General features: G+C 41.6%; 3 protein-coding genes across 3 annotated transcripts; 1 reads left to right on the top strand and 2 right to left on the bottom strand.

The window, feature by feature from the left end:
* Nucleotide 1: 1 nt before the first annotated feature.
* LOC110977851 (kidney mitochondrial carrier protein 1-like) lies at nt 2-12,559 on the bottom strand. The gene is made up of 8 exons (XM_022232339.2): nt 12,376-12,559; nt 10,444-10,862; nt 7,319-7,466; nt 6,559-6,841; nt 6,136-6,260; nt 5,512-5,656; nt 2,903-2,983; nt 2-2,463 (listed from the first exon to the last, which is right to left on the bottom strand). Exons 2-8 carry the CDS (start codon nt 10,505-10,507, stop codon nt 2,422-2,424), a joined length of 888 nt encoding a protein of 295 aa, XP_022088031.1. The 5' UTR covers nt 10,508-10,862; nt 12,376-12,559; the 3' UTR covers nt 2-2,421.
* Nucleotides 12,560-13,568: 1,009 nt separating this feature from the next.
* On the top strand, nt 13,569-17,175 carry LOC110977821 (transcription initiation factor TFIID subunit 9-like). The gene is made up of 6 exons (XM_022232276.2): nt 13,569-13,724; nt 14,404-14,540; nt 14,935-15,069; nt 15,475-15,514; nt 15,623-15,775; nt 15,937-17,175. The coding sequence occupies exons 1-6, from the start codon at nt 13,601-13,603 to the stop codon at nt 16,107-16,109; spliced, it is 762 nt and encodes a 253-aa protein (XP_022087968.2). The 5' UTR covers nt 13,569-13,600; the 3' UTR covers nt 16,110-17,175.
* LOC110977818 (uncharacterized) lies at nt 16,830-27,738 on the bottom strand. Its single transcript, XM_022232274.2, has 9 exons — nt 27,520-27,738; nt 25,213-25,301; nt 24,811-25,011; nt 22,877-24,405; nt 22,164-22,285; nt 21,156-21,281; nt 20,265-20,408; nt 19,743-19,880; nt 16,830-18,985 (listed from the first exon to the last, which is right to left on the bottom strand). The coding sequence occupies exons 1-9, from the start codon at nt 27,571-27,573 to the stop codon at nt 18,872-18,874; spliced, it is 2,517 nt and encodes an 838-aa protein (XP_022087966.2). The 5' UTR covers nt 27,574-27,738; the 3' UTR covers nt 16,830-18,871.
* Between the last annotated feature and the right edge of the window lie 225 nt (nt 27,739-27,963).

Here is a 27,963-nt window from a genome sequence, read left to right as displayed (position 1 = left end):
ATACGTCTTGCAGAAATCTTTATTAGTCTTTCAAAGAAAAATACTTGTTAATTCTGAAGAAACAAACCAGTCCTAGATGTACAAGAAATTAACAAATTTTGAAAGAAGCTTGATTTTCTATTAAAGATGCAGTCTTCTTGTACTGTGATACCCTCACAAGCACTGACTTTGTATAAGGCTAACAGCACAGACCCCACCGGCGTTTATTAATCAGGGACAAAATAATGCAATTACGATGTAGCACCTCCAGGGACTTGGGATGAAGTAGGATTTCCACTTTAACAGCACCGCAGTCACTGGCAGGTGCTACCTGGCACTTCAGTCAAACCCGAGATATAGCATTTAAACTCTAATTTTCTCTCGTTGTTGGTATTCTTAGGCACACAAACCGTTAGAGTAAAAACTTTTAAGAATCTTAAAAAACAACAGTCCAAAACTGCATAATGCAAATGATGCAATATTCTACTTGATGTTAATCCTCTGCAGCTAATCAAAACGACCAGGTGTAAAATCCCTCTGAAGCTCATGAAATGCCCTTGATTAAATAGCAAGCAGGATAGCTACGGTAATGAAATGGTTCCAGTTTGCCGAGAATTAATTTAGCAGTGATGCTTCCTAAAATTCCCGGGTTCCCCTTACTTTGAAAGAGAGCTCCTCTCACAACAGGTCCCTTGGCTGGCTCCAGTTCAGAAAATAGCTTCTTCAGAATTTTATTACCTAATTGAGTGGGATGGAAAGTGTCCATGTAATGAAGAGATGACAGGAATAACAGGTGGTATTTCTCTCGCTGTGAAAGTCCTGTGCTGATTTAAATGGTTTCCTAGCTGATGATGAACCACCTGCACGACGACTCTGGCCTCGTCATTAAGAGCAAGAAACACACAGCACAGTGCAATGTTTACAAAACTGCAGCCTATTTGAGAGGAACACACTCTCATGAGGGCACCTGATAAACATCCATGCTAGGTGTGACCTCTCAAAAGTAGTTCTCACATTTGTCGCCATGCAGTTGTTAAATGGAAGAATGGAACAATGAAAGCTGAATCTAATTTGTGAGTTTGAAAATTTGTACAATGTAAAAAATGAAAAATCATGATTTAATGAAAATTTTATTTTTCCACAAGAGAAACCTATTACCTCCTCCCCAAAAGCACTGTGAATCTATTTTATAGCTTTATCAAGGGAAATAACAAGCATACATGTATGACTACAAACATGCACATTTTCAACAAATTATGCACATACACATGACAAGCACGTACGACATTAACGAAAATATATACAAGACTGATACATTTACAGTACTTTTAAAAGCAACATTTCTAAATGCAAAAGATGTGACCTTTGTTAATCCAAAAATAAACCAGAAAGTTAGTTTGACTTGTTAGAAATAAATATGGGAGAAGTCCCTCAAAGCAGTGACAACCCTCTGAAGACAGGATGAAGAATGTGCAATGGTTTCAAACAGCTCCCCCCCCGGCAAAATTATTAATCACATAAAGGTACGTGGAATTTCAATAGGTGGATGTATAACAGAAGGGGCCATTGAATTTCCACGCCGACTCAAAATCTTCAGCGAGCCAGGAGTCGTGCTTGAGGCCTTTTTCAAGCAACAAATATTCCCAGCAGCACTGAGGAACATGTTTTCTCGATTTTGATCCCTTAGGATCTCGTATTAGCAATGATTTAGTGCACTTATTTTGTCCAAGTATGTACATCACAGAAATAATTTCCCCTTAGGGTGTATGTTAGATCATACTGAAATCAAAGGATTTGGGCCTATAGGCAAATCAATGTCGCACAACTTACATTTACAGTCAAGTCTTTCTCACAACGATGATTTAGTTTAATTTGCTGGAGACCTGAATGAAACGCTTTGACATGGACCACGAGGCCCCTGGAAAGTTTCTTCAGAATAAAAGGTTTTGCATTGTACCACGTTACAAAGCACTAGACTGAGAGGAGACCAGGAGAACAAAGTCCTGGAATACTGCATACTGCTTGGGCAAGATGTGCTCTACTTGTGCAATGTCAATGTGAATAAGCAAAACGAAGGCGACACCATCATTGATGAGTTCAACTGTCCTACTCTACTGAATAATTCAATGTCGTTCATCGATCTGACGTGGACACGAAAATAATTCATTGACCCTTTGTCCTCTTTTGAACCTAAAGTACAATGAAAACACTGAATTTCTCAATTTTGCCAAAAATGATTATGCTGATTTTTAACTCCAAGTTTTCCACGACACTCCCTGTAGATTTTCCATCCGTTTCTTTTTGGAAAACTGGTACAAAAACTATGCTGGCGTGGTGTGCACACCTTACTGCTGGGTTGATCTGAGTAGTAGCTCTGAGTGGGGACGAGTAGTCAGTGGCAAGAGGTCCAAGAAAAACGGCAGTGCATTACGCCGAATGCCATCATAATGGGAGTTTCTTCATTTGCTCGTACGTGATGAAGAACTTTAGTGATTGGACGATCGCTAAGGAAAAGAATTTCAGGAGCTGGAGGAAAACCAAGACCTTTAACAGCAGAGGTGCATGTAGCAAGATTTCAATGGGAAAGTCGGAGAAGAGGGCTTGGTGATGCCAAGTTTAACTTTTGTACAAAGTTTATTTCAACCATCCGTCCCTACTCATCCACCCCGCCCCGCCCCTCCCTGCTTGACTCCCTTGCCCTGCTGCTTTTGATATCAGAGGAGTGCTGATGTGTTTGACGGAGAGGACAGTTTTTGACGTGATGTATCACTTCCAGGATTCTTTACTGGGAAAAAAAATTGCTCCAAGGGCCCACTATTAACAGCTTGCTAGGTCAGGTCTATTAATTTGCCATGAGTTAAAAGCAGAGAGCATGGCATATGAGGAACATATTAAGTCTAAAGGGTTTCTCACAAAAGGATACGATGATATTCCATGGACCAAGTCGCACCCAGGTCGGTATGAAGCCTTTATACAGGGCAAAAAATCCTTCATACTTGAAAGTCTGAAACAAGAAAGGTGAAAAGTCTCACTGGTTACATTTCACACAATCCAGCTGATGGCTTACAAAAAAAATCCTCTTCCAAGGATCAGTTGCAAGCGTATCAATGTCACTTTGCTGGCGTCACTGGCCGACTTCAGAAAGTGTTCCACAACAGGATATGCTTTTCTTTTTCCCTTTTTTTTGGGTGGCCATTTGAATGGAAGTGACAGGATTTACAATTATCTATGACTCAACTACTTGTAGGGAGTATGCCATGGCCGATTAAACCTGCCCAAGGTGGCAGCTGGAAATCGAGCAGGGGGGGTGGGTGGGATGAAAAAACAGACGAAGGGATTCCAAGCTGCACAAGGTTTTGTAGTTTGGGTTTACATTTGCCACGGCATAAAATGGACATCAGAAATAAGAAAATCACTTGACTGAGAAAATCGTATCATGTAGTGTGGCCACACAGACTGTCCATGTGTGTGGCCAAAAACAGGCATAAAGTTGGGAGAAAAACTGAGGGAATTCCTAGCTACACAAGATTAACCCTAACCCTCCTCAATCCTTCACCTGTTGGAGGATTGAGGAGGGTTAGGGTTAAGTAGCGCGTTTCAATTTGCAACTTGTATGGGAGGTTTTTTTAGTACTAAGGAAATCTGAGAAAGTGTACCAGGAATGAAGACCGTGGATGCAACTTCATTGCATGACCTTTTCTCTCAGAGTAAAATGAAAAAAAAAATAATATAAATAAGCCACTAACAATGAAACAATCGCGCACACCCAACTGAAGTTACATGTATATCACATCTTTACCATGCTATTACTAGAATTAAAATAAACCTTTTCGAGTGTGCCAAATTTTCTTGCGTACAGTGAACTCCAACTAAGCTAGTTGGCATCGCGTAACCTGTTATATCGTCTAAGTCAGCCGTTTGACAAAAGTCCATATCGTCTGTAATGCATTTCCATTGAAAATTTCATTTCTAAGTCGGCATTCATAAGTCTTCATTTCGTATAAGTCGTATAAGTTTCTTCGTCCCTTTTCCACAAAACCACAAAAATTCCTTTGTGTAAGTTGGCATTAAAAAAAAAGTGCTTCGGTATCAGTTTCCTTCGCTGCTTGGTCCCTTTTCCACAAAACCACAAAAATTCCTTTGTGTAAGTTGGCATTAAAAAAAAGTGCTTCGGTATCAGTTTCCTTCGCTGCGGTTGCCAAGAAGTGTCAAGTGACAAGTCCTGTGCGCGGCCAGCACGAGTACATCAATACCAGTAACCCCTCTAGTGCTACACGCATGCACTCTGTCCATTTTGTGTGGATAAGTATATGTTTTCTGTACTTTAACTGTATCACGTACATGCACGTACTGCACTGTCAAGTCGTGATGTGATATGCAAGTAGCTTGCCGTCCTTGCTTCGTCCTTAGGGGCACATGATCAAATTATCGAATTTACAGCCCATGAGGATAATAATCAAGAACAAATTCGCTGGGATCGACCATGGAGATAGGAAAAACAGGGTAAATCAAAGCTACTGAATTAGTGCAAGGAATCATAATGTACATAGGCAATACGTGTGTCCGTGTAATTGGCAAAATGACAACTTACAACACAAGTCGGCATTCATGTAAGTCGTCATAATTTCTTGAGTCCCGACAGCGCTGACTTAGCCGAAGTTATACTGTATTTATTCATTTTTTCCCTCAGTATGCGCAGGATGGCAAGAACACAGACTTCTGAGTAATTGTTCAGATAACGTACACAGACACAATAGGTAATCACTTCAGCAAGCGTATTGACCCACTTGTGGGCATCTGTAGGCAACCTACAATCTGGACACAGGTTATCTGCATTCGATGCATGTGATGTTTTTCTGGAGGTTGGCTTTTGCCGTTGGATATCAAAGGAAAATAAGATAGGCCGAAATTTTGTTTGTGACGAGAGAAGCGACACAGCAACCTTTGATTCCTTCCTGATAAACCTCAACAAAGACCCGTCAAGACGTTAGTACTTTTTTGAAGTTCATGGGGGAGGGGGTATATTACTGTAAGTCAGAATAAGATGATCAAATGTACAGACCACACATACCTAATATAAGCACAAATCCCAAAGCTCTAGTGGAAAAGACACACATTATTCCAATAGTGATTAAAATCCAGACAAGTTTGACCTTTCCTGGTGTGGCCGGAGCCTAACAGGTCGAACTTAATCTTGGAACAGACCTCAGGTGTACACATGTTGTTTTTATATTCTGAAAACTGTTCGATTCAATGACAACCACGAAAAAAGTTGCTCACCTAACAGTGTACCTTTTGTAGCATTTCAATTAAACCTTAACTCCAGACAAACAAGACACTTTCCTCTCTGTAGAGAGCAATTTTCATCTTTTGCTGTGCTCATGCAGTGCCGCTAGTTTAAAGGTCAGTGAGCAACATCATCAGACACCACAGAGTATTTGACATCGCTACAAGTCACCGGCACACAGAAGGGAAGTATCACCTGCAGTCTTGAAGAAGTCTGGGTATCTTGAAGAAGTCTGGGTATCATACCTTTACTAAGCAGTCCAGAGAGTTCTTGTAGATGTGCTGGGGGCGCGAGTGGTCGCGGAGGTTTCTCTGGTTCATCAGCCTTGTTCTGACGACATCTATTGGAGTGGAAGCAACAGCCCCAGCAAAGCCGGCAATGAAACTTGCACTGTCAACCGAAAAAAAGGACTCAATTCAACAACATTTCAAGGGAACTCCCTTTTTCAAGCTTCTCAAACAACTACTGGGGCTTAGTTCTGCGCAGCCTGATACCCTTTACCTCCAAAGTGCAGCATCAATTACAAGGAATCCTGAATGCATTAGACACGGTTTGACATCACTTCAGGGAAGTGTATAGCATTAACTTACAAACTAGCCTTGCTGGTGGATTGATGTGCCTGTGAGTCCCATATGAAATACTTGCTTTTACTTTGCTTCATGCGTATGTATGAGGGCACGTCGGCCATTTATAAGGTAAGTCGGTTAAGCAGCAAGTATTTGATTTCGAGTCAGCTCCACAAAGTGCACTGACTGCAATAATCTGATTTGTGTGCTGGATGGTACTTCTGCGTGCTGTTCATGCGGGCCCAGGGAGGTACCTGTGGGACTGGCCCAAACTGATCACGGCAAGCCAGAACGTCAACCTACATGAAGTGCGTCGACACAGTGTCCCCCAGCCACTTCTTGTCGATGATCCACTTCTTGCACCAGTCGTAGACTGGGAGCTCCACCCCTGCCACGACGGCTGCCCTCTGGGCTGTGGGTACAACACCCTGGAAAAACAAATTCAAACAAAAGTACTCCTATGCACCTCAAGAGGGACAATTACTGTAATTTTCTTGCTTAGGAACAATAACTGTGAATCAACACAGAACAACTGAACATAGGTCCTTTCAAGAACTTAAGGTCATGATGTAACTTTGGAATATTTTGGGTATTTGGAATGAATATTCAAACAATAAATGCCACAAATGTGATAAGAAGAATCAAATACCTCAATCTCAAAAGCAGCAGCCAAATTTTCCACTGTTCACCAAAACTTGCTGTACGTTTGCTTGTCTGTGAACTCACCCTCCATAATCCCCTTGTCCCTTCCTCCTGGAAGATGTTGACGAAGGAGCTGATCATACCGTTGGTGTTGGCGAAGCTGGCGCCCTGGGCTTGCATGCGGACCTTCAGCACGTCGGTGGGATTAGCGATGGAGGAGGCAATCACGCCGGCCGCCACGCCGCACAAGACATTGACCGGCAGCGTTTCGTTCTCGGGGTTCTCCACCAGGAGCCTCTTGAAGGTGTGATAACAGCCCATTTTGATGGTGCCGTACGACGCCTGACGCAGGATGGCCGGTCTAATACTGAGGAAGAATCAGTCCGAGTCTCAAATTCATTTTTTTCTGAGTATGTATTTTTTTGTATGTTTTCATTTGTTGGTTTGCATAAGAAAGACCAAACTGAGATGACTGTTCTGATGTGTCAATGGTGAAACCTGTTAGGGGTTCCTAATGATTAACACTGCCCAAGATTCTCCTAAAGGACCCCATAGAGTCTCTTGTAACTCTCTATTCATTTTGTAAGGTCAAGTCATATGGTTATAAAGGCAGAGCTGAATGGTCCCAAACCCTTTACAATCAATCAAAATCCATCAAGGCACACTCCAGAGCAGTGGAATCACTTTCAATGCATTGTACAGAAAACCGTCTGGAAACAAGTACACTGTATGTATCTGCATCAGAAGAACCTGTACTTGTAGACCAATCATGGCTCCTTTGAGAGGCAGAAATCTTCCCTCGGACATGGGAGATCAGATAATGCTGCAAACTGGAGGACTTTACCCTGAATACAACGCCTTGATCCCTTCTTCCTTGGAGATTTTGATCAGGGCGTGGGTCATTCCCCGGTACTTCAACTCTCTGTAGCAGCTCTCCATCCTCTGACCTTGAACCTGAAGGCGGGTCTTGGTCAGGTCGATGGGGAACGTACCTGAATTCAATTTCAATTTCATTTATTTAATATCATTTGTATCCAACATACTTATTGAAATACATTGGAATTCGTTGCAGTTTTGCGAGCGATAAAAAACTTGATAATCAAAATATATGTACAGAACAATATTAAACGACACTACAAAAATTCACACCAGAATTATAACAAATAATTTCAGACAGCATATCAGGCAAAATAACGATTGATTAAATAAAATGGGATTAAGATAACGCATGCTTTGAACCTTCCAACTTAGTTTGAAGAAAAAAGTTGGAAAATTCAGGAAAATTTTAAGTGCGCAGGGATGGTGCAATGACAGATGATGGAAGTGATTCTGATGTTAAAAAGTATCAGTCAGTGCTCATGAGATGAAAAGTAGACACTTCCACATACATGTAACAAAATGGAAAACTTATGAGATCTATTTGTTTGGCTAGGAAAAAAATCATTAAAAAAATGAGTTTTGCCTTTAAAGTTATTTCCACTACCGGAACAACAAATAGAGAGAAATTAAATGAACACTGTACGCAGCAAATACATGCCCCTCCATGTGACTACTGCATGCCAGGTGTTCAGATAAGCTCACTCTTTTCCTGTCACTGTGCGGGGCCTTTCATGCCAGATGTTTTGTTTAAGTGTTTATCTATTTGGATGGTCTGAAATATAGACAGGGGAAGTACTAAGCAATGAAAGTCATGAGGCAGTGCTGAATAGAGAATATTGTAATGAGGAGCCACTGGCTCCGAGAAAAGAAAAAGCTAGGCGCCAGGTTGATTTTCCCACAGACTGTACACAAATTTGCAAATACACCAGTTGCATGTACACAGTCTAACAAAATACACAGAAACATTATTCTGTCAATTATCCGCAGACAGGCTTTGGATTTTGTGCTTGTGGAATAAATAAAAAATGACGCCCAAGTATATGAAAAAAAAAAGCTGAAAGAAAAGACAAGGCATGTTTGTTCTCCTACGTTTGAGTATTTCGTACCTGGGACCGGACCAGACCAAGGGAAGCTTTGGTTTCAAACTTCGAGTACATTTGGGACTGAAACACGTTTACTGAACTGGAATCCTGACATGCAAAGACTGCTAGTGTATTGTGAATATGCGAAACGTCACAGCTCCCCATTCACACTCTATACAGTGTGCGACCACAAACCAGTCCTATGTGCATACATGTACCTACATGTAAGCTATGTTGCAGGTAACACATATGCTGTGTACATAGTAAGATGGAGAAAGAACCGCGTGACCACAGAGACACATCGCTCAGTGCACGTCGTGACGTAAAAGAAACTGGGCAGCGATCATTAGTGAAATATGACAAGTTGGGTGATTAACAGGCACAAATCATCGTCACCCCTGGCGATTAGAATTAAACATTTGGTCGCACAGAATAATTTTTTAGGCGCAAATGAGACTGTTTTGGTTGCCAAAACCAAACATCTTTTACCAACACTGAAAATTTCCTTTACCTCCATCTATACAAAAAAGTTGAAACAAAAAAGTATAAATGCAAAACGAGTGATCGCTGTTTCTTGCCAAAATGACTAGTGGGATTTGGAGACTAGCTTAGGCTTGCAATCGGTGCAGGTGTCTCTTCGAGCCTCCATTCACAAGTGTGCTTCCCCTGCAAAGTTTGCCGACTTCCCCCTCCCCCCAATCAGCTCGTTATCATTTCCTTTGCTGTGCATACGACAAGAGCATGGGGGTCCTCGGGGGTTAACACATGTACATGTGTGTACAGGATATGCATCACGGTGCGGTGATGGGGCACTGATCGCCGGTAATGATCCATACTTGTCGGGCTAATGGGGGTACAGCCGAATGTGTGGTGCCAGTTTTCAACTGAATGCCCAGAAAATTTTGGCAGAATCACCTGCCCGCTCAAACCACAATCATTTTTCTTGAGGGAAGAGGGGTGTCATGTGTATAAAAGCACTGAGGATACATTTCTGTAAACATTTTACTTTGGGAGGATAGGGAGAGGGGTCCTCTTTTCAACAGTATCCAAGTCTTCATCTAAAGTGAATCACGGAGTAAAAATTGTGGAGAAAATGTTCGTGACTGCTTATTTATAGATTCATGGCCCGCAGAAAATGTTCGTGACTGCTTATTTATAGATTCATGACCAACACCCCTACTGACTCACACTAGATTGGCTCGCCATAATCAATTTGTGAGAAAAACATTAGGACTTCCTCGTGCAAGCGACGTATTTCCTTTCCTCCCTTGCCCCCAAAACTTGAAATACTCATTCGATTTCTCTGCAATGATTTGCCGCTTCACGCATGTAATGTAAGCATATCAACAGAAATCAGAGGTTTAAAAAGGACAATGAACAGTAACAGAACTGGAACCAGAAAAAGGAAACAACTTTAAAATTTTTGAAAAAAGGCTGTTCATTTTAAATGACGCCACATGACTCACGAATGTCAATACCATGGGATTCGAGAGAACCTTCCCATGTGAACTTTATTTGGAAGATTTCCATTAACCCTAACTGCCCAAAACCTGCCATACTCCAACAGCAGGTTTTGTGAGGTTTTGGCAGGTTTGGTACCGTACCTGAGGAACTTGTTGTTGAATTTTGTGAGACTTGGGATGAAAGGCCCACGGAGATGGTGTTGGATTCTGTGTGAGTTGGGACACACAGGGTTCATTGTGTGCAGTGTCTGGCTTGCTGTACCAATTGTTGGACTATGCTTGATTTTGTCAGGTTTGGTACTGTTCAGTGCAAGTCATCCTATACTGCATAGACCCATCCATACCATATCACTCAAACTCCAACGGGCTCATTCTGTTGGAGTTTATCAGGTTTGGTACACTACCCTGCATGTACAAGTACATAGACAAGTACATGAACCTGTTGGATTTTGTGAGGTTCAGTATGCTTTCTAGTGCAGGAGCCTAGGGGGTTAGGGTTAAACAAATAGTGGCCAGATAAGTCCTGGGACTTTTGCAGTGCTTACCAAACTCAGCGGCTACCGAGCCAATCCCGCCGTACACAAACGGCCGCCAGTCCCCGGCTAACATTGCCAGTTTTTTCCTTGTACGACTACCAGCTCAAGATCTCAGTGCCCGGCTCAAAGATCACCTGGAAAAGTGACTGTCCATCAACAGCCACTCTGAAAGGAGGGTTCTGAAGCAATTTTTTCCCCTAGGTTCTGTCACAAGGCAATTCAGCTTGTCCAGGCACTATGCTATTCCCAGGCACAATGACTTCCACCCAGGGGATTTTTACCGTTCAAGCGGAACGATTCCATTGTGGTGAAACAGCCGTGTGTAACTAGCAACAAACAGCAGGATAAAAAAAGGCAGCTGCTTGTGGAAACTGTGCACTTTCCAATTCCAAACAAGAACTGTATTCCAAAGTACTTTTTGTAGGCGTCTGCAAAGAATAATGAAACATCATAAACATTATGTAAGTAATAAAACAGTACAAAGCTTGCTACAGCAAAGAACTATCTGATTTACTATGTTTTACAATTCTTTTGAATTCTCTTAAACATGTTCAAGAGTATCTATTTTATATTTATTGTGATAATCTTAGGAAAGGCTGAATTAGTCCTAAACCCCCAAGTAACTCTGTGTTAGCCTTACCCCACAACTCTATTTAACCATTCATTTATTCTCTGTTCCAAAATTATTTAGGAATTATCCGTAGATACAGCTCATTAGCTGTGCTTCGAGCTTTGACCATGTCATCGATTTTTTTTCAATTTTCGATCCTACATTTCTTCATATCTTGCACTTGTAAAATAAAGGGTTAAAGGGTCACACCATTGCGAAAAAAATTCTGAGTAATTGCAGAAAACCCCGCCACTCAAAATTGCACTCCTGAAATTACTGGCTACGTGGTTTGAGAGGCTGATAGGAAAATCAAGTTGTACCAACTTGTACTCAATGAGTGGGGGATCCTTCTGAGAACGCAGCAACACAAAATGAACGGGGATCATTGAAACAGCCAAAGTCCAAACCAACTTGCATACTTGCATGGAACGATTCTGGAATTAGCCTAACAGATAGAATACTTAAACTTCAAAAAGGCATTGCGCAGTCGGTTCTACATCTTTTCAAGAACATAATAATCCTTTATTTTACCAATGTAAAACACTAAAAGTCAGTGATATTTATTCTTTCCAGCTAGGGACCCTCATGCATCAAGTAAATAATACTAATGTACCCAACTACATCGGCTCAATGTTTACAAGAAATAATAAAATTCATTACCATTTAACAAAGCAGTGTAGCAAGTTCGGTTGCACGAAACTTGCAACCAAAACAGTTAAGCATGAGGGTCCCAAGCTGTGGAACTCATTAGGTTTGTTAAAAGATTTACCCACCTTATCGCTATTCAAACAGAAATAAAGTATTTAGTGAATAATTACAAGGGAAATGACTGAGCCTTACAGGCTACAGGTTTTTTATTTGTCTATGAATTCATGTACATGTATTTATTATACATTTTTTTCTTTGTTAATTGCTATATGTAGATGATTTATATGTAATGTTTTTGTCCTTCATGTCCAGTTGTGTCTGTACAGGGCCCCTACTCGACAAGCTGTGCTTCTTAGTGGGGCCTCCACCTTTGTGCGTGAAATAAGGTGAAGTAGATTACTGGCGTCCGAATATGGAACTATTCCCTGGTTATTTTTTGACAATTTACTTCACACCACCCTGGCCCCCTCCCTCATTGTGTTTGTATCCCGGCCTCTGGTGGTATTCTTCGACAACATTACAATGTAAGGGGGCATACGCATTAATCATGTTGTTAATAATAACATCCTGCCGTTCACCTCCTTCCTTCATGGTGCTTGTCAGCGGCCAGTGCAATGCGCGTCATGGAAAATACAAATGCACGTCTTTCGCATTCGCTTGGAATATCTGAAGTGAAAACTCACCTTGGAGAATTCAGGCTCTCAAAATCGACAAGCTGTAGGCCAGAATTATAAAGTACAATATAGTGAAGAAAAGATCACCGTCGCGGGCATTTCTTGCAACATAACCACTCGCACTGTCAATGTCATGATCCGTACATGTGATGACATCGAAATGGGGAAAAGTGTACACAAGTTTGTTCTTTATTAGTCTGGTTTGAGATCATTTGTACCGCATCGCTTTTCACGCATAGCGAGTCCGAAACGCGACAATGCCCCCTCCGCATGAAACAGCCGCTGAACATGTGCTGCCGACGTGATCGCTCAATGGGATGTGACTTTTATTTTGGTTGAACCATTGTTGAACCGTAGTTGAACCTTCTGCTGCTGGTTAATATTAAGTAGAAATTATCATTTATGTACAGCTCATATTTAATTGTTCATTAGATAAAAGCGGGAGAGAGAAATGGGTTAAAAGTTCTTCCTCGGACATTGGAAGTGTTATAAGTGTACGTGGTGTCACCTTTGCCCTGTTGGACTGGGGCACTAGAGGGTCGATAGGGGTACGATCAGGGCATGGAGGTAGAAACAGATCGGGGAGGCCGGAGTGAGTGCCGTGGAAACAGGCATCGGTTTTAAATCTGTTTGTTCTTAAAAGCTCATTAAATTGATTTTATTTTTAAAGTTTAATTGATTTCTTAATATATTTGGAGTCGCACAGTGCCATATTGAAGGTCTTAAATCTTAAAAATCTGCTCCCCCCCAATTTGAAATCCACGAACAACCTGTGCTAGCTGCCTCATAGTCATTTGGTGCCCCCTTTGAAATAAAAATGTGTGCACCCCCGCGCCCCCTGATATAATAGCATGAGTTACGCCACTGCTGCCTGCATACTACAACGATGCAAGGTTTCGTTTGGGGAATGGTTAATTCATAATTTTGCCTTTAAAAATGGATTCAAAATTAGGAAGAAGAAGGGAAGTAAGTTGAGGACTCGGACACAAACTTAAAAACCAAAGTAACAAAAGCCCACCATCGCGTCTATGCAAGTAAGAGGAAACTGGCTAAATAAATCCTACATTTCCCAAAGCACTCTTGATGGAGTGCTTGCAAGTACGCCATCATGAAGGGCATATTTCATTATTCCTGTAAATTGCCTCCCATCCATGACACTAGAGTACTGCAAGGACTCTATTTTGGTCGACTTGTACTTAATTGATACCGCTTGGTGGCGCTGTTTACTTCAAGAATGGCGGCTCCACAAGTGAAAGCAGTGCCAAAAGACGCCGAAGTAATGGTGGCGATTTTGAAGGATATGGGCATCACAGAATATGAACCAAGACTTGTAAACCAGATGCTTGAGTTCACATACCGTAAGTTAGACGTAAAGGGGTAAATTTCCTTGCAAGCAAAGTCAGTAGTACCCCCAGAACTGTGGAGTCCAACGTCCGTTCCGCTCCAACGAACGTCGCGTCGGACCCCACAGTTCTGGGAGGTAGCCTAGGCCTAGTTTTCCCATCTTTACCCGAAGCTGTGGCACGGTCTGATGGTCGAGTTCTTCTACCTCCATGGTCGAAGTGACTCAAACACCAGTTAGAGAATAGAAGATAAAATCCTTCGAGAAATTGATTAGATTTTTTTTTTTTACAAAATAAAAGGTGATTGGGATATTTCCTTCAATTTTATCTCTAAATCTCTAGGAACAATTAAATAAAAAAAAATGACAAACTAGGCAGTCGTTTTACTATAGTATTAGGCAAGTCCAAACATGTTAAACACCAATCCACTCCCACCAACTCTAACTGTCCAAGTTTAGTTCCTGGCAGACCATTCTACTTTTCTAGGGGTTTGAACTGCAAGGTACTGCATTAGGCATAGGTTGTGTAACATGTTAAAGTTATAGGCTACATGTTACACAGTAAACCTAGCTTTTTAATTTACATTTCATGATTTGCTCTTGTACATGTTGTAGCCATACAAATGTACCTTAAGTCTTTGTAACCCTTAAACTGCATTATAACCAGCACACGAAATCGGTAATCTGTTTTTTAGGTTATGTGACTGATGTTTTGGAGGATGCCCAAGCTTATAGCAGTCATGCTGGCCGTACAGAAATAGATTCTGATGACGTCAAGCTGGCCATACAGAGCAGGCTAGATCACTCCTTCACCACTCCACCACCAAGAGAGGTATTCCCAGCCTATCAAATATAATTTAAGTACATGTATGTTGTCGCTCACAAAGCAAAATCATTTATTGACCTAAGAAAGGTACAGTGAGTTGCAGTTGTACAGTTCACAAAGACCGTATTATTTGCTGAATAATTTTTACAGCGGGTTGGAGTGTGTTACTGTAGTTCTTCAGAGAGTTCCAGGCTTGTGAATCTAAGATGGCAAGCAATTTCATTTTACTGTTGATGTAATTTTTCCTTGATAACTTCTGTGAAAGTTTACTAACATAGCACGGGAAATGAAATGTGTGTTGCAAGCATTAGACCTCAAATTCAAGCCGCGTCATTTACACTTCTTAAATCACTTTGGACACGATTTTCTTTTGTGATGCGATTTTTACCCTGATCTGCAGTTTTTGATGGAGATTGCAAGACAGAAGAACAACAACCCACTGCCGGCCATCAAACCTCACAACGGTCTCCGCCTGCCCCCAGACCGCTACTGCCTGTCAGGCTCCAACTACAGACTCAAGCCACTCCACAAAAGGGTAGGAGCTGTTTTAGTTAACCCTAATTCCCATGGCATTATTACAGGGAACGAAAATCCTCCAAAGTCCTCATCTGTGCAGAATGCAGAAACCTGGCAACACTTTCAAGCATGAAGCCTCCATATAAAATACCATCCCTAGTGCTCAAAAATCCCTCCCAAACTGCCTTGAGGAGTTTGAAATATATGGAAGGGTTATGGACTGGTAAAAAAAAGCATAATGCCATCTGCAACATAACTATCAGAGTTTTCCTGTTACCTTTTTGTTGAGAGACAAGAATCCTTTGAACTTGATTGGAACGTTTTACATATGCATTCTACAGTATACTTTATATGTATGGATTCCTATGATGGACAATGAAATTTTTATTAATTTTTGTTATCTAATTGTTGTTAACCTTTGCAGGCAACATTAACAATGCCATCAAGGTTATCGCTGGGGTCAGGTGAGACAACTTTATGCATTCAAACTTTGTCCAAAGAATTTCACATGTTGCATCGTTTCTCCATATTCCAGTTCTGTGTTCTTTAATTTCTCATTCGTCTTGTTTCAGGAATGTCTATGGCATCATCGGCTGGATCAAAGCTGTCGCCCAGCTTCACTTTTGGTGGGAAGTCACCGTACAGTGTGACGGTCCGAGCGCCCGTATCCAGCAAAGCGGGTGGGGCCCCAATCAGCATCATCAAGAGTGTTTCTAGATCCAGCGGTAAGTACATCTCACGATTTGCATCAAGTTGTCGTGACTGGAACAAATGCCAAGCACACCTGCCGTCGCAGATATCTTGAGCTATACCTGGGCTACAGCTGCAGTGCCTGTTCAAGATGAGGTTTAGTGAACCCCCAAAATGTCTTCTTGTATCATTTCAGCTACGCCGACCATCACTATGCAGCCAGGTAGCACAGCCCAAAGAGCGCCCTCTGGATCCACCAGCGGCGCACCTCTCACAGTCATCAAGACCCAGGTGGTCTCGCCACCTCCTTCCCAGAGCTCGATCGTCAACCCCGCCAAAAGGAAACGAGAAGAAGAGGACGACGACTGAGTTTGACCTTTCAACAGAGGCCTTAACTCACTTAGATTTGGCCATACCCCAGGAGGCATTTCAAGAACTCTCTACCCTGACTGTTCTGGAGGACTGTCCACTGAATTACAGCATCAGAGAATGCTTCTTTGTTGGCAAGATGCCTTCGTGTTGTTTGACACCAATAGCCAGTGTCAGGCTGGTCTTTTCCATTGACAGTGTCTGACAAGAAATAGTATCTTGGTGATCCACTTGGATGTGTGCTTTCAAAGTTTACAAGGCAAACCACGGTTTTGTGACATACCTGACTGACATCAACAGCCCAGTAGGCCACATTGAATGATAAATTTCTGGCCAATGTTATCTTCTCTTGTAGATAATTCTAAGTCACCACAAGCGAGCAGATAACACAAAGTTACTAACAATTAGCTTTTGTTTTAATAACAAGCATGTAAACTGGCTCTTCATGCGCATACAATTGCCTCTTTTGGTATTTGGTTTTCTGTGCTTAAATTTGATAAACTTAGGAGTTCTGTAACGTTTCGGAGTCAATAGAATTAGAGAAAAAAAAAATTGTGCCAGGATAAGACTTTTCCCTCTTAACGCAACCACATATTAATCATGAACACCCTGTGACCCTGACCATTCCTACTTTACTATTCAACTCTTGCAAAGAAATGCTTCAGATGAAAACTATCCCACAATACCATTTCTTGCTTTTAGTGATCACTTTTTCCAAGGCCAGAAACAACACTTGCAAGAACACAATCACTGGTCAGATTACAAGTTACAAACATAATTTTTCAACATCTAGGAGTGATCCTATGGGCGTACAATGCAAAAGCACGATTGTCAATAAAACTTCTGGCTGCAACTTTGAAAGAAACTCACTGAAAAGGAAAAATTACTCCTCTAAATACACTTACCCCAGTTTCCAAAGCATTTTTTTGGCAAGGAAACCTCCTTGAAGGTCCAACTTTCCCCAGGTAGCTCATTTTTTGCATGTAGAATGGCATAGAATCCTGGAACACTACAAAGAAAGTGCTACCTGTTGTCAAATGGCACATTAAATCTTTGTCAAGTTAAAGATTCCGTTGACAACAATGGTCATTGTTTGGGGGGGTGAGTACATGTACATTGGTATAACCTATAGCAGAAAAAAAGGAAGACATTTTTGTTGTCAAAAACATTCCACAGGGCATTCTCAAAGACCCCATCCTCAGGTAGAAGTGAGCAGTTATATTGCTCAGAGGGAGGCTGCACTGGCAGCTCCCGGTTGGTAATACGAAGTAGTGATGTGTCAAGCCTCTTGCCAGTGCAGCCTCACTTGTTTCAACACTTGCAAATTTCATTGCCACATGCCCATCACATGCAGGGATGTGAATTTGAACCCAAAGGTCTCCTCTGCTGTATCTATTGTTATGTGTTTTTATTGTGCATGTGGGACAAATATTGCTGCTCGGTAATGTGCAAAAGTCGGTTCCTGAGGAGTTGTAAATTAGATCATGAAACCTCTTGCATAACGGGCCACTTGATTCAGTGAAGGAATTAAGCATTCCTCTACCCTTGTCAAGTTTGTTTTTGCTAGTTACATGTATTTGTTATCAGGCATCTACATGTATTAAGCGAATTTCTGAGGAATTTCATATAACTTTGGATCCAACAGTGATTTTTCAAATGATACTGCCCGTGGTAAAATGACAGAGATTTCTACTTGTAACCATTCCAATAACTGCTGGTTCAACTATCCAGGTCTTTCCATTTATTTGTGCAGTAATTAACAACTATCTTCTCAAACATTAACCACAAAGCGTTCCCTGCTTCAAAACTTTAAAATACATGTAATGCTTTCCTTATGCAACAGAGCTATCTTCCAGAAAAAACTCCTTGCCATGATTGCATGTGAGCAACCAAAAAGGGGCGGGGTCTACACCCTTCGAAGGTTACTGATGGAAATTCTGGATGATGGTACGGTGCCATTCTTCACATTTGAAAATGCATAATCAAACCATCATTCATTAAAACGTATGCCAAACCAAAAGCAATGAAGTCACTTGTTTAGCACAACAGTGAAGTGGCAATGACATTCATGTACAAATAAATAGAATTATTACTGAACATAATTGCATACTGTTTGTAGTTTAAGGTCTGGGATTTACAGTATATCACCACATACACAATGTTATAGATACATACTGATGCAAAAATAGACGATAGACATTGATGCCCACAAAATATTGTGGCCAAAACAAAGTCAGATTCTTAAATAAGAATAAACATCAAAGCATTGAACAGAGACATTGCCAGAATTAAAAGAAAAAAAGAAATCTGCTTTCTTGGACAATAAATTTTTATTCATGACTGAGAAAGCCACCCTGAAGTGTCTTTGTACACCTGCAACAATGCACGTGATGCAAAGATGATGTAGGTCCTGATTAGACAGGGCCATTTGTTCCAGTTTGGAGTCTTACAAGTTGAAAGGGCACACAAGTCACAAAACCTTGTTTAGAGATAATGCTCTTCGCTTTCTGCGAGTTGCTTCTGTTCCTCTGTTGAGATGTGGAGACTAAATTGAAGTCTCACAACTTGAAAATGCAGCTCATGAGCCCATCTACGTCCAGACATCAAAGAACAACATTCAGCGGTCTTGCTCTTGGTGAGTTGTGAGAGTTTCTGAGCGTTGGAACCCCACAAATCAATAATGTACAGAAGTAGTTTCTGGTGCAGTTTACTCGGTGAGTTTCCAGTGCTGAGTTACGAGTCCAGAACTCATACTCAATCTGTCAGTATTCCTCTATCTTGCGTCTGATGAGCTCCCGCAGCATTTGTCGTCTCAGGTTAACTGTCTCCTTATTGTCAAAGGTCACGTTTTGCTTTAAGCTTATCTTTTTGGCATACTGAAAAGAGAAAGAAAAATGAGAACAAAATTTACTAGAAGTAGGGAACTGTGCCCGAGTAAGGGCGCCCTCATCTTTCCAGTACTTCCTTTTACATATGCATGTCACAGAGGTAATTAACATAGTTTTTACTTTTGGGCATTTCTCGTGCAGGCAGTGCCAATGTGGTCTCTTTCTGAAGGTCATGAATGGTGTAGAGCCGTACCTTATTCTCTCTATATTTTCCTTCAATTTTGTAGGGCGCATGGCTGAAGTCATGGGGGGAGGGTATCCTTCAGTAACTGTTGTAAGTATATTTTAGATGATCTTTTGTCGGAGATGTGTGATTTACGGGGCACAATGTGACGACTGCTAATAACTGTATCGTTGTGCAGTGACCTTGCTTACATGTGATTTTTGACATTAGTCACAACGGTCATTGCATTGTAACATCTCTTACTGTGCCATCCTGCTATTTTGTGCACTTACTTGTATTGTTAATAAATTGTGATTAAGGAAAGTGATGTCATTTGTGTAGGCCTATATCTGTTTCTTGAATAGGTTGAGAGTGCTCGTCCACTTTAATTAGGGGACCGTTCCTCCTTCTCCCACTGTCCAGCTGAGGTGGGGCTGGTCCGCTACATATATATATAAAGTGTTTCTATTATTATTTTTTTTCAAATTTTGCAACCAATAAAATTTAGGCAAAGGAAGTAAAATGATATGACAGGAATTAATGAGAAAAAATTCAGATTTATTCAAATGACTTTCAACCCACCTGGCAAATGAACAGCCCACAATCATCCATGTTTTGCTGTCTCGGTATATCTTCAACAATGTATAATTCCCACTTGATGTTACAAAATTTGCTCTTCTCCCGATTCTTTGCTTCAGCTTGCAAGTAATCTCGTACGTGCTTTGAAAGAAAAACAAACATATTTTGGTAATTCTTAATGAATGTCACAAGTAATTTTGTTGCATGCCATGAAAAAGCAACAGTAAGAAAAATGTGCAAGGTACTTTTTTTCAGTGATTCAAACAGTTTCCAGGAATTTTTTTTCCCCCAAAAATTGGCATTACTTTCCTAAGGTTTTCCTTCGCATTTCCATTATTTTTCCAAGATTTGTTACATCAATTCTCATGGCTTTCCCGGGACCTTCCTTTGCAGTTTGCACTATTTTCCTAAGGTTTCCCTCAATTTCCACTATTTTCCCTGGGCCTTCCTTGACGACATCCATTACTTTCCCAGGGTTTTCCTTCACAATTCCCATAACTTCTCCCCAGGATGCCGGGACCTCACCATCATGCTCCTTGGGTAGCCATCCAGCATTGTGGAGGAGTTGTAATATTCGATGATACCTTCCCTGATATGTACCACCACCAGTGACCAGTGGCTCTTGTTGTGGACGGGAATGAAGATCAAATCTTGTTCGAACAGGTCGACCTACAACGACACGACGTTAACTATTACAGCACCAACTCTAACAATACGACAACCAACTTTTTGTCCCACCAGCCTTCACAGCTGAGACCTTGAGTGCCAAAGGACAGATTTTGTTGACATTTGGCATGCTTGCTGGGCAATAAGACATCCCTGCTTACCACATAGGCCCAGTCTCACTCTGATCACTCAGATTTCTGAAGTAATTGCCATTTTGAATTCCATGTGTTGTTTGTAACTACTGCCGGACCTTCTGTTTCAACTGTCTCCTTCTTTAAGCAAGTCTATCTGTAAAGGTTGCGAGTGAACAAAGGTTTGACATTCTCTGTAGACTACTCTTTGCCGCCTTCCTCCTCCTCCCCCAAAACTGACATGCTGTAAGAACAGCATGTCAGATTTTTGTCAAATAAGTACCAAAATGTGCAAGATATCAGTAAAAGGGCTTGCTCAGGCTTGCCAAATAAAAAAAAATTACTGTGGTGAAAACTGAAGATGTACAGGTAACCCGCTTTCCAATTTTTTTTATAGTGAAATGATTGTGTGCATTATTAGGACAAAACTGTTCAGATTTTTTTTTTTTAGCTCCCATTAGCAACGTCTCTGTCCAAAAAGACTACTGCTAGCTATGACTTGGGCTGTTTCCTGCAGTGTGCCGATGGCAACAATTGAAGCCATAGCCCAAGGCATTCAGTTTAGACATGGCTACTGGTATGGCTGGATAGCTCCACTCTTCGGCATCAAATCACTCACATTTTTCGTCCATCGTTTCACGCCCTCATAGCCCCGTTTGAACAGAGAGAGGAAAAAGAAGGAGCTGTGTGTGAAGACTTTCAGAGGTGACACCACGCTGAGGAGGAAGAAATATGCGTTGATGACCTGAAGAGGAAAATGAGAATCCGATACTCTAATTGAATTCGTAGAGAGTGATTTTCCAATAAAATCCTACACCTATCCAATGTTAACCCTAACCCCCAAAGGTTGCTGACCCTAACCTTCCCCATTCACACAAAGTTAAACGCCCATACGGGACTTAGTGCACCGAGGCTGTTGGACTTTGTTTTTCTGCGGTAGGCCAAACCCAATGCAAAAGCCGGCTGTTATGGGCCTACCAGACCTATCCCCACAGAATTAAACGATGATCTTCCACTTCCTTTGTTGAAGTGAAAGTAGAGCCATTTCAACATTTGGATTTTTATGCTAATGAAGACTTCAATATTCATGAGCCAAAGCATGATGTCATTCAAGGCAGAATAGAAGGGGTATCACACTTTTCTACATTTTCTTAGAGTATTTTCCACTTTATGCCTAGTTTCCGTGTTAAACAGGTTGTTTAGGCGACAGTAATGGACAACATTTCTTGAAAAGGTTGGCGGGCAATTTTGAAGGACTGATTTTGTACTGTTCCCACGCCTTCCTTCCTTGAAAGTGCAGCCTTGGGATAAATGCACTTGGGACAAGGAGTGCCTAGTATGACAACAAAATAGCGCCCGTGCATACATTGACAAATGTATTTTTCAACAATTGAAAAACAACCGTCTTCTTTTTACTTCCAATGAAAACAAGCATTTGGACCTTTCTGTATCGGTTACAAGTAGTAATATGCATAAACAGAAGTGGAGCTAAATATCCACTGCACGTGCCCTTGAAAGTCTGCTCATACATGGGATTCAATTCATTAGTCCAAAGAACCTTTGTACCCAAATCTGGATCGGCCTTCCCCTATCTCAAGGCCCCTCGCCTACTCTGCTGTGAGCTTACGCAGTCATTCAGCCACTCCCCTTCTTCCAGCGTAGCCAAGTCGGACTTTCTCAGCTCATTCTTGCCGATGGTGATGACTATGGGATCTTCTTCACCAGCCTTGTGCTTAGCATCTGCAGATGCTGCTCATAATTCAATAATAATTTCGTGCATAAGTGTTACTAACCTTGGAATTCTACTGTTCAAACAAGCAATGGGAACTTTTGAAATGTGCACAATATCACAGATAGCTTACCACTGCAAACAGACCAAAATAGTGATGTCCATTGCCTGGAACTGTTTTTGGCTAAATTTGCAAAGAACGTATTTGCCAAGTAATAGTTTCTGCTTTGGAGCTTCATTAATTTTGTGATGCAAACAAAATGCAAATAAAGAGAAGAAACTTTACAATGACAACAGGGCCCCATTTCATGGCACTGCTTAGCACGATTTTATCCTTAAAGAGGCTCCGCTTAATTCAAGGAGACCGTAAGCAGTAAGCACAGCAAAAGGCATGCTTAACGGAAGGAACAACTTGCTTTACTTAGTGACATAACAATACTGCAACAGAAATCTCGATGCATATGCAACTGTAAGCACAACCATGCTAAGCACCGCTATGAAATAGTGCTTAAGGGCTGAACATTTTTCTGCCATAGTAAGCATGACTTTTCTGCTAACTGTTAAGCAGCTCCATGAAATTGGGCTCAGGTGGAAGGTTAATACAATTTTACCTTTGTGTGGAGGCTCCGAGTCTCCGTCAGTCTCCTCGGCAGGGTTGTTCCCTCCGCATCCTTCTCCATCCACGCAAATTAAGTCGATCTCACTCTTTGAATTGGCTCTAGCGACTTGCCTCGTCTGGCGCCGTGCCTTCCCAGGGTACGTCTTCAGCACTCTGGAGCGACTCCTGTCTACTGTCGTTGGATTGCTTGCACTCAAGGTGAGCTCGCATATCACAGTTCCTTTGGCGGTGTTGGCTGCTCCCGCCTTGAGGGGATTTCCGGAATGGTCGACCATAATGCTGGTGACTTTGCTCTGTGACGATTCAGCAGCCTTGCTGACAGGAATTACCAAATGGTTTGAACTGTTGTCGGCACTTTTGCCTGCCAACTCTGTTACACTGGTGGGTTTTCCCGCAGGCAGAGCGCCACTAGCACCGACTAATCTCTTGACTGGCACTCCTTCATTCAATTTAAGGTTGACAGTAGGGGGAATGTGACTGCTCTTGGTGACCACAGGCACAACTACAAAATGCAGTTTTCTTGTCAAATCCCCTGCGCTCTTGTTGACTGGTGCCCCTTTGGAGACTGTAATGAGGCTGCTGCGGACAGTATTTGTGGAGCATTTCCCACAAACATCCGAGCCGGCCGTCGGTAGTCTGTCTGCTTCCTTGGTTGTATTACCAACCAGCCTGCTACCACTTGGTATGTCAGCTGAATTGCACGCGGCTTTGTGGATGGCTGAGTCTTCCTTGGAGGCCACTGTGTCAATGACAGAATTACCGGCTTCCATGTGTTTACTGTAAACTTCTCCTTGTGCTGGTTTAACTCTGTCAGTTGAGGTCACTGCACTTTTAGGTATTACTGCACCCTGCTTTGCTGTCTTTGGCACATTTGTTTCACCTGCTGCAGAGCTTGGTGTGTTCCTGTCTGGACAATCCGTGCCGTCGTCCAGGTTAATCCGCTGCATCGAACAACTGAGGCGGTCCTCCTTTGGACACTTTGCATCTGCCTCCCGCAGCTGTTTCTCCGGGGAACCTCGGTCTCCTTCCAGGACCTCTTGCAAAACCTCTGACGGCTTGATCAGATTCCTCTTCGGGTTGGGTGTCTTTTGCAGCTGCTCCCTAGGGCTGGTTTTCTCTTGTCTACTGACGGGGGTCTGAGGGCACACCCGGGACACTGACTGGCTGGATTCAAGCCCTCCGTGCTTCCGTTTTGTTCCCTGTCTGGTTGTGGGCGACCCGCCAGTCAATTCCTGGCACCCCTGGCACTGGCCCTCAATGAGCTGCTTGGTGTCATCAGTAACTGTTGGCTCACCTTTGGCACTGGCTCTCTTCCTAGACTTCCGTTTGGTCTGAATTGTTGAAGTCTGATCTTCTGCACCATCCTCCACCTCTGACGATGAAGCACATTTGGTCAGATCTATTGTGCTTCCAGATTCTTCACTCTCAACTTTCCTCCTTTTGCTTTTTGTTGGTGTAAGATCATCGGCACTGCTTTCTGCACTGCTTTCGTTTGGCGAGTCCTCCTTATCCTCCGATGAACTGGAACACCAAACACAAGGGGAAAGGTGTGATTTTCACGAGCAAGCTTAAGGTTGATTCTTTTGACAGATATAGAGAGTGTTAGTCCTAAGCCAAACAGGATGCCTATAGATTTAAGATGCTTAGAACACAGTTTGTTGAATATACTAAACCATTTTTAACACCAGGGCCCACATTTTGTAGTGCTGCAAAGCACACAAGGTAAGCAGACGCTCTGTGTATTTCATGATAACCATAAGCAATAAGCACAGCAAAGGACGAGATTACTATGAAAGAAAAATATAATGACCTAACAATGCTATTTAAGCTTGGCAAAATTTTTCTGCTACAGTAAGCACTGCAGCTAGGCAGTGCCATGAAATTGGGCCCAGCCTGCACTGTGAAAACACAGCGGCAGTGGTCTACCTTATATCGCTGCCTGCCGACATCTTCCCTGCATTGTGAGTACTCTCACCGACGTGCTGATTTCTGCCTTTCCCTGTGACCTCAGCGATCAGGTACGTGCCAGGTTTGACAGTTACTCTGCTGATCTTCTTGTTGGGTTGGAGTCGAGTGCCATGCATGTCTCTCAGCAGAATTTTGTCAGGCTTCAATTTGTTCTCATACCTTGAAAGTAATGAAGTAAATTTCCAGTCTTGTCTCTTTCAAATGGATAACCAGACTGTATTAGGGGGGCAGGAGGCAGCATTGATTAATTCTTGATTTTTCAAACCTTGCTTACAAAAAGATGGACCCAAAATATAAGGGATTTCAATCAGAGTGAAATGCAGGTTTTGACCTAAAGATAGACAGAAGCTTTGATTGTACCTGTATGTGTTTTCCTCTGAAGACATTTGATCACCGAGCAAGCGTGTCAACTCAAATGCATTCACTGACTTTGAACAGTGTAACGTCACCTGGGTGGAACCAAAACAAAGCACATCATTATTCACTGAAGTGACCTGTTGGCCATTTGAGAGCAATAAATAAATTTGTCCTAAAAAGTCAAATTGAACACTTGTTTGTGTCTCTCTAATAGTGACCTCCCCGACAGTTGTCTCTACCACAGTTGTTGTCTCAGCAGTGAAAATATTTAGGCATTCACTTAGAGAACACTTTGAAAGTTTCAAACCAGTCCCACAGGGTTTGTGCACAGGGTGTCAAGCGGCGTCCACGTAGGCCTATATAGAATTCTTTCCCTAAGTCAATAAGGCCCCCCAAAAGTCTCCATTTTCTGATCGGGGCTAGGTACAAAAGTGGTGTGGCAAAAGGGCCTTTTTGCCCTCACTTTTTTCCCCTAGAAATGATGTATTCATACATGTACATGTGCTTGTACATATGTACCGCTGCTCCCAATAATAAAATAGATAGGCCCCTTCACTATTTACTGTTTAAAAGTGTGTTCAGCTTGTACATGTACACAGGACAAAAGATCAGCTTGTTTGTGTGCTTCCCAGATGTAAATGTACAATACAGAAATGACATCATTTGAAAAAGAGTGCCTGACTAAATGTATGGGAGCCAAAGACTCTTTTACTGTACGTATTACTCAAGCGTACCCCATCTAAAAACATTAAAATTGCGCAGTAGCAGGATTCCAGTCAATCAAGCAAGTTTAGCAGCTTTTAGACATTGCATAATACCAAATAAAAACTTCATTTTGCTGATGCACGTGTCCACTGCGACATGCACACTGACCAGAAACTGGAGACTTTGTTTTTTTGGCCTAAGTGTGCCAAGTCCTGTTCTGCTCCACAACTGTAGTCTAATTCTAGAATAGGTCCATTACAATTTCAGGACTGTATTGGGGATGAAATCTGAGGATTTTAATTCAGGGTAGGAGCTATTTCCATGGAATGGTACACAAGGCCCATAGATGGTTCTCAGACTCTAGTGACGCCAACTGTGTCCAAACGTTAAAGGAAGCAATTCGCAGAGCCCTAGTTAGAGACATGCATAATGAGTAAGGGCACTATTGAATTTGGGATCTCATTTTCTTAATTGAAAATAGTAATTAAAAATTGTCTCTTCCTGCACACTGTAGCTCTTCTATTTAAAATACCCAACAAATACCCAAATATCTCAAAATGCCCCTGCTTCAAATAAATTGTTCTCTTCGTTGCAGAGTCCGATGGAATCCTTATATAAAACTTATATTAAACTTATATAAAAATGTTTCTTGAGAAATCACCCTTTTCGGCGTTTGCAATGCATTATGGGTGTGAATGACAAACAAGCAAAGCATTTTATGCACAACCCTATGGGGGATGTGAACCAGACAAAAATCATGTTACAGTTTTCTACTAAATATTTTTTATGTATCTGCTCATCAACTCACGGATGCATGCGTATTATCAGATTATATGAGAAACATTTTCAAATATGTTTTCAAATATTTGTAAGAACAAATCACCCTTAATTGCCTTTTTTTTAAAGTGCACCAGTCACTCTACAGGCTGAAAATGAACGTGACTGGTCAAAGCAGAATGGATGAGCTGCAAGTCGTAATTTTGATTGGACAAAACTAGAATATTAATATTCATGAATTAGTCAAAGCACAGTCCATGACAAAAAGTGGTGTTATTGGAAGGTATCCTCTGAATTTTCCTTTTCTGCCAAGCTTTAAACTTCGAAGTTTTGAATATCTTCATCCCAAATCAATTATGCAACACTTTGTCAGAAGGGGGTGGCTTGAATTGGAGTATAAAATAAAATGGAAACAGATTAACGTTTTGCAGGTACACTTCTCCCATAGGGTTGTGCATAAAATGCATTGCGAACATCGAAAAGGTTTATTCTCTCCAAGATCACCTGATCACTTCAAATACTTGAAAATTTATATTAGCCTCCCTTACTGGACCCTATCCTGCTTGAGTATAAAATTATTAAACCATAAATTATGGTGTTCACTCATAAACAGTTGAAATTTAACACACACCATGCACACAAACAAAAAGCATGATACAATTTACAAAACCAAAAATGAAAAGCATATTGAAAACACACAGACTCATTCAATAAGCCAGTGTCGTCTGGTGCCTCTTATGATTACGAAACTTTACCATCACAGATCGTCTGGGTTTCGACTTGACTAAGGCCATATTCCCCCCCCCAAAAAAAAAGATTTCTCCTTACCGTCTCCCTCCAGTTTTCGGAGATAATTTCTACAGTGACACCTTGGGTAGACATCACTTGAAAGGTCACTAGGAATACATGGCTCTTAAAGCGATATATACGATCACTTAGAACCTCAACAAACTAACATCGCAGCTAAGGCTACGCACACTTCCATCAGTGTTGTTCACGCATTCATCAGGTACACATCGGAAATTTGTTCACAAAACTGGTATTCGTGCCATAGTTTTCATTGTGTAGATGTTGACAGGTTACCAGTACACATTTATAACAAGGGGGCTGCCATATTGAATTGAATTCTTTAAATTAATAACATAAATTCACTTTAAGCATTCTCTTCTTTTTCTTAAATCCTGTGTAAGTTAAAGTAATAAATATTAGTAATGATGGGTAATCGGCAAAAATTCCTTGGCACAAAGAGTTTGCTGTTTTATTATTTTCATG

This window comes from Acanthaster planci, linkage group LG14 (assembly GCF_054643075.1).
Source record: "Acanthaster planci isolate LZ-2023a linkage group LG14, COTS_SCS, whole genome shotgun sequence".
Classification (NCBI taxonomy): Eukaryota; Metazoa; Echinodermata; class Asteroidea; order Valvatida; family Acanthasteridae; genus Acanthaster; species Acanthaster planci.
The sequence above is the reverse complement of the archived record's forward strand: the minus strand, read 5'-3'. Positions and strand labels throughout refer to the sequence as shown.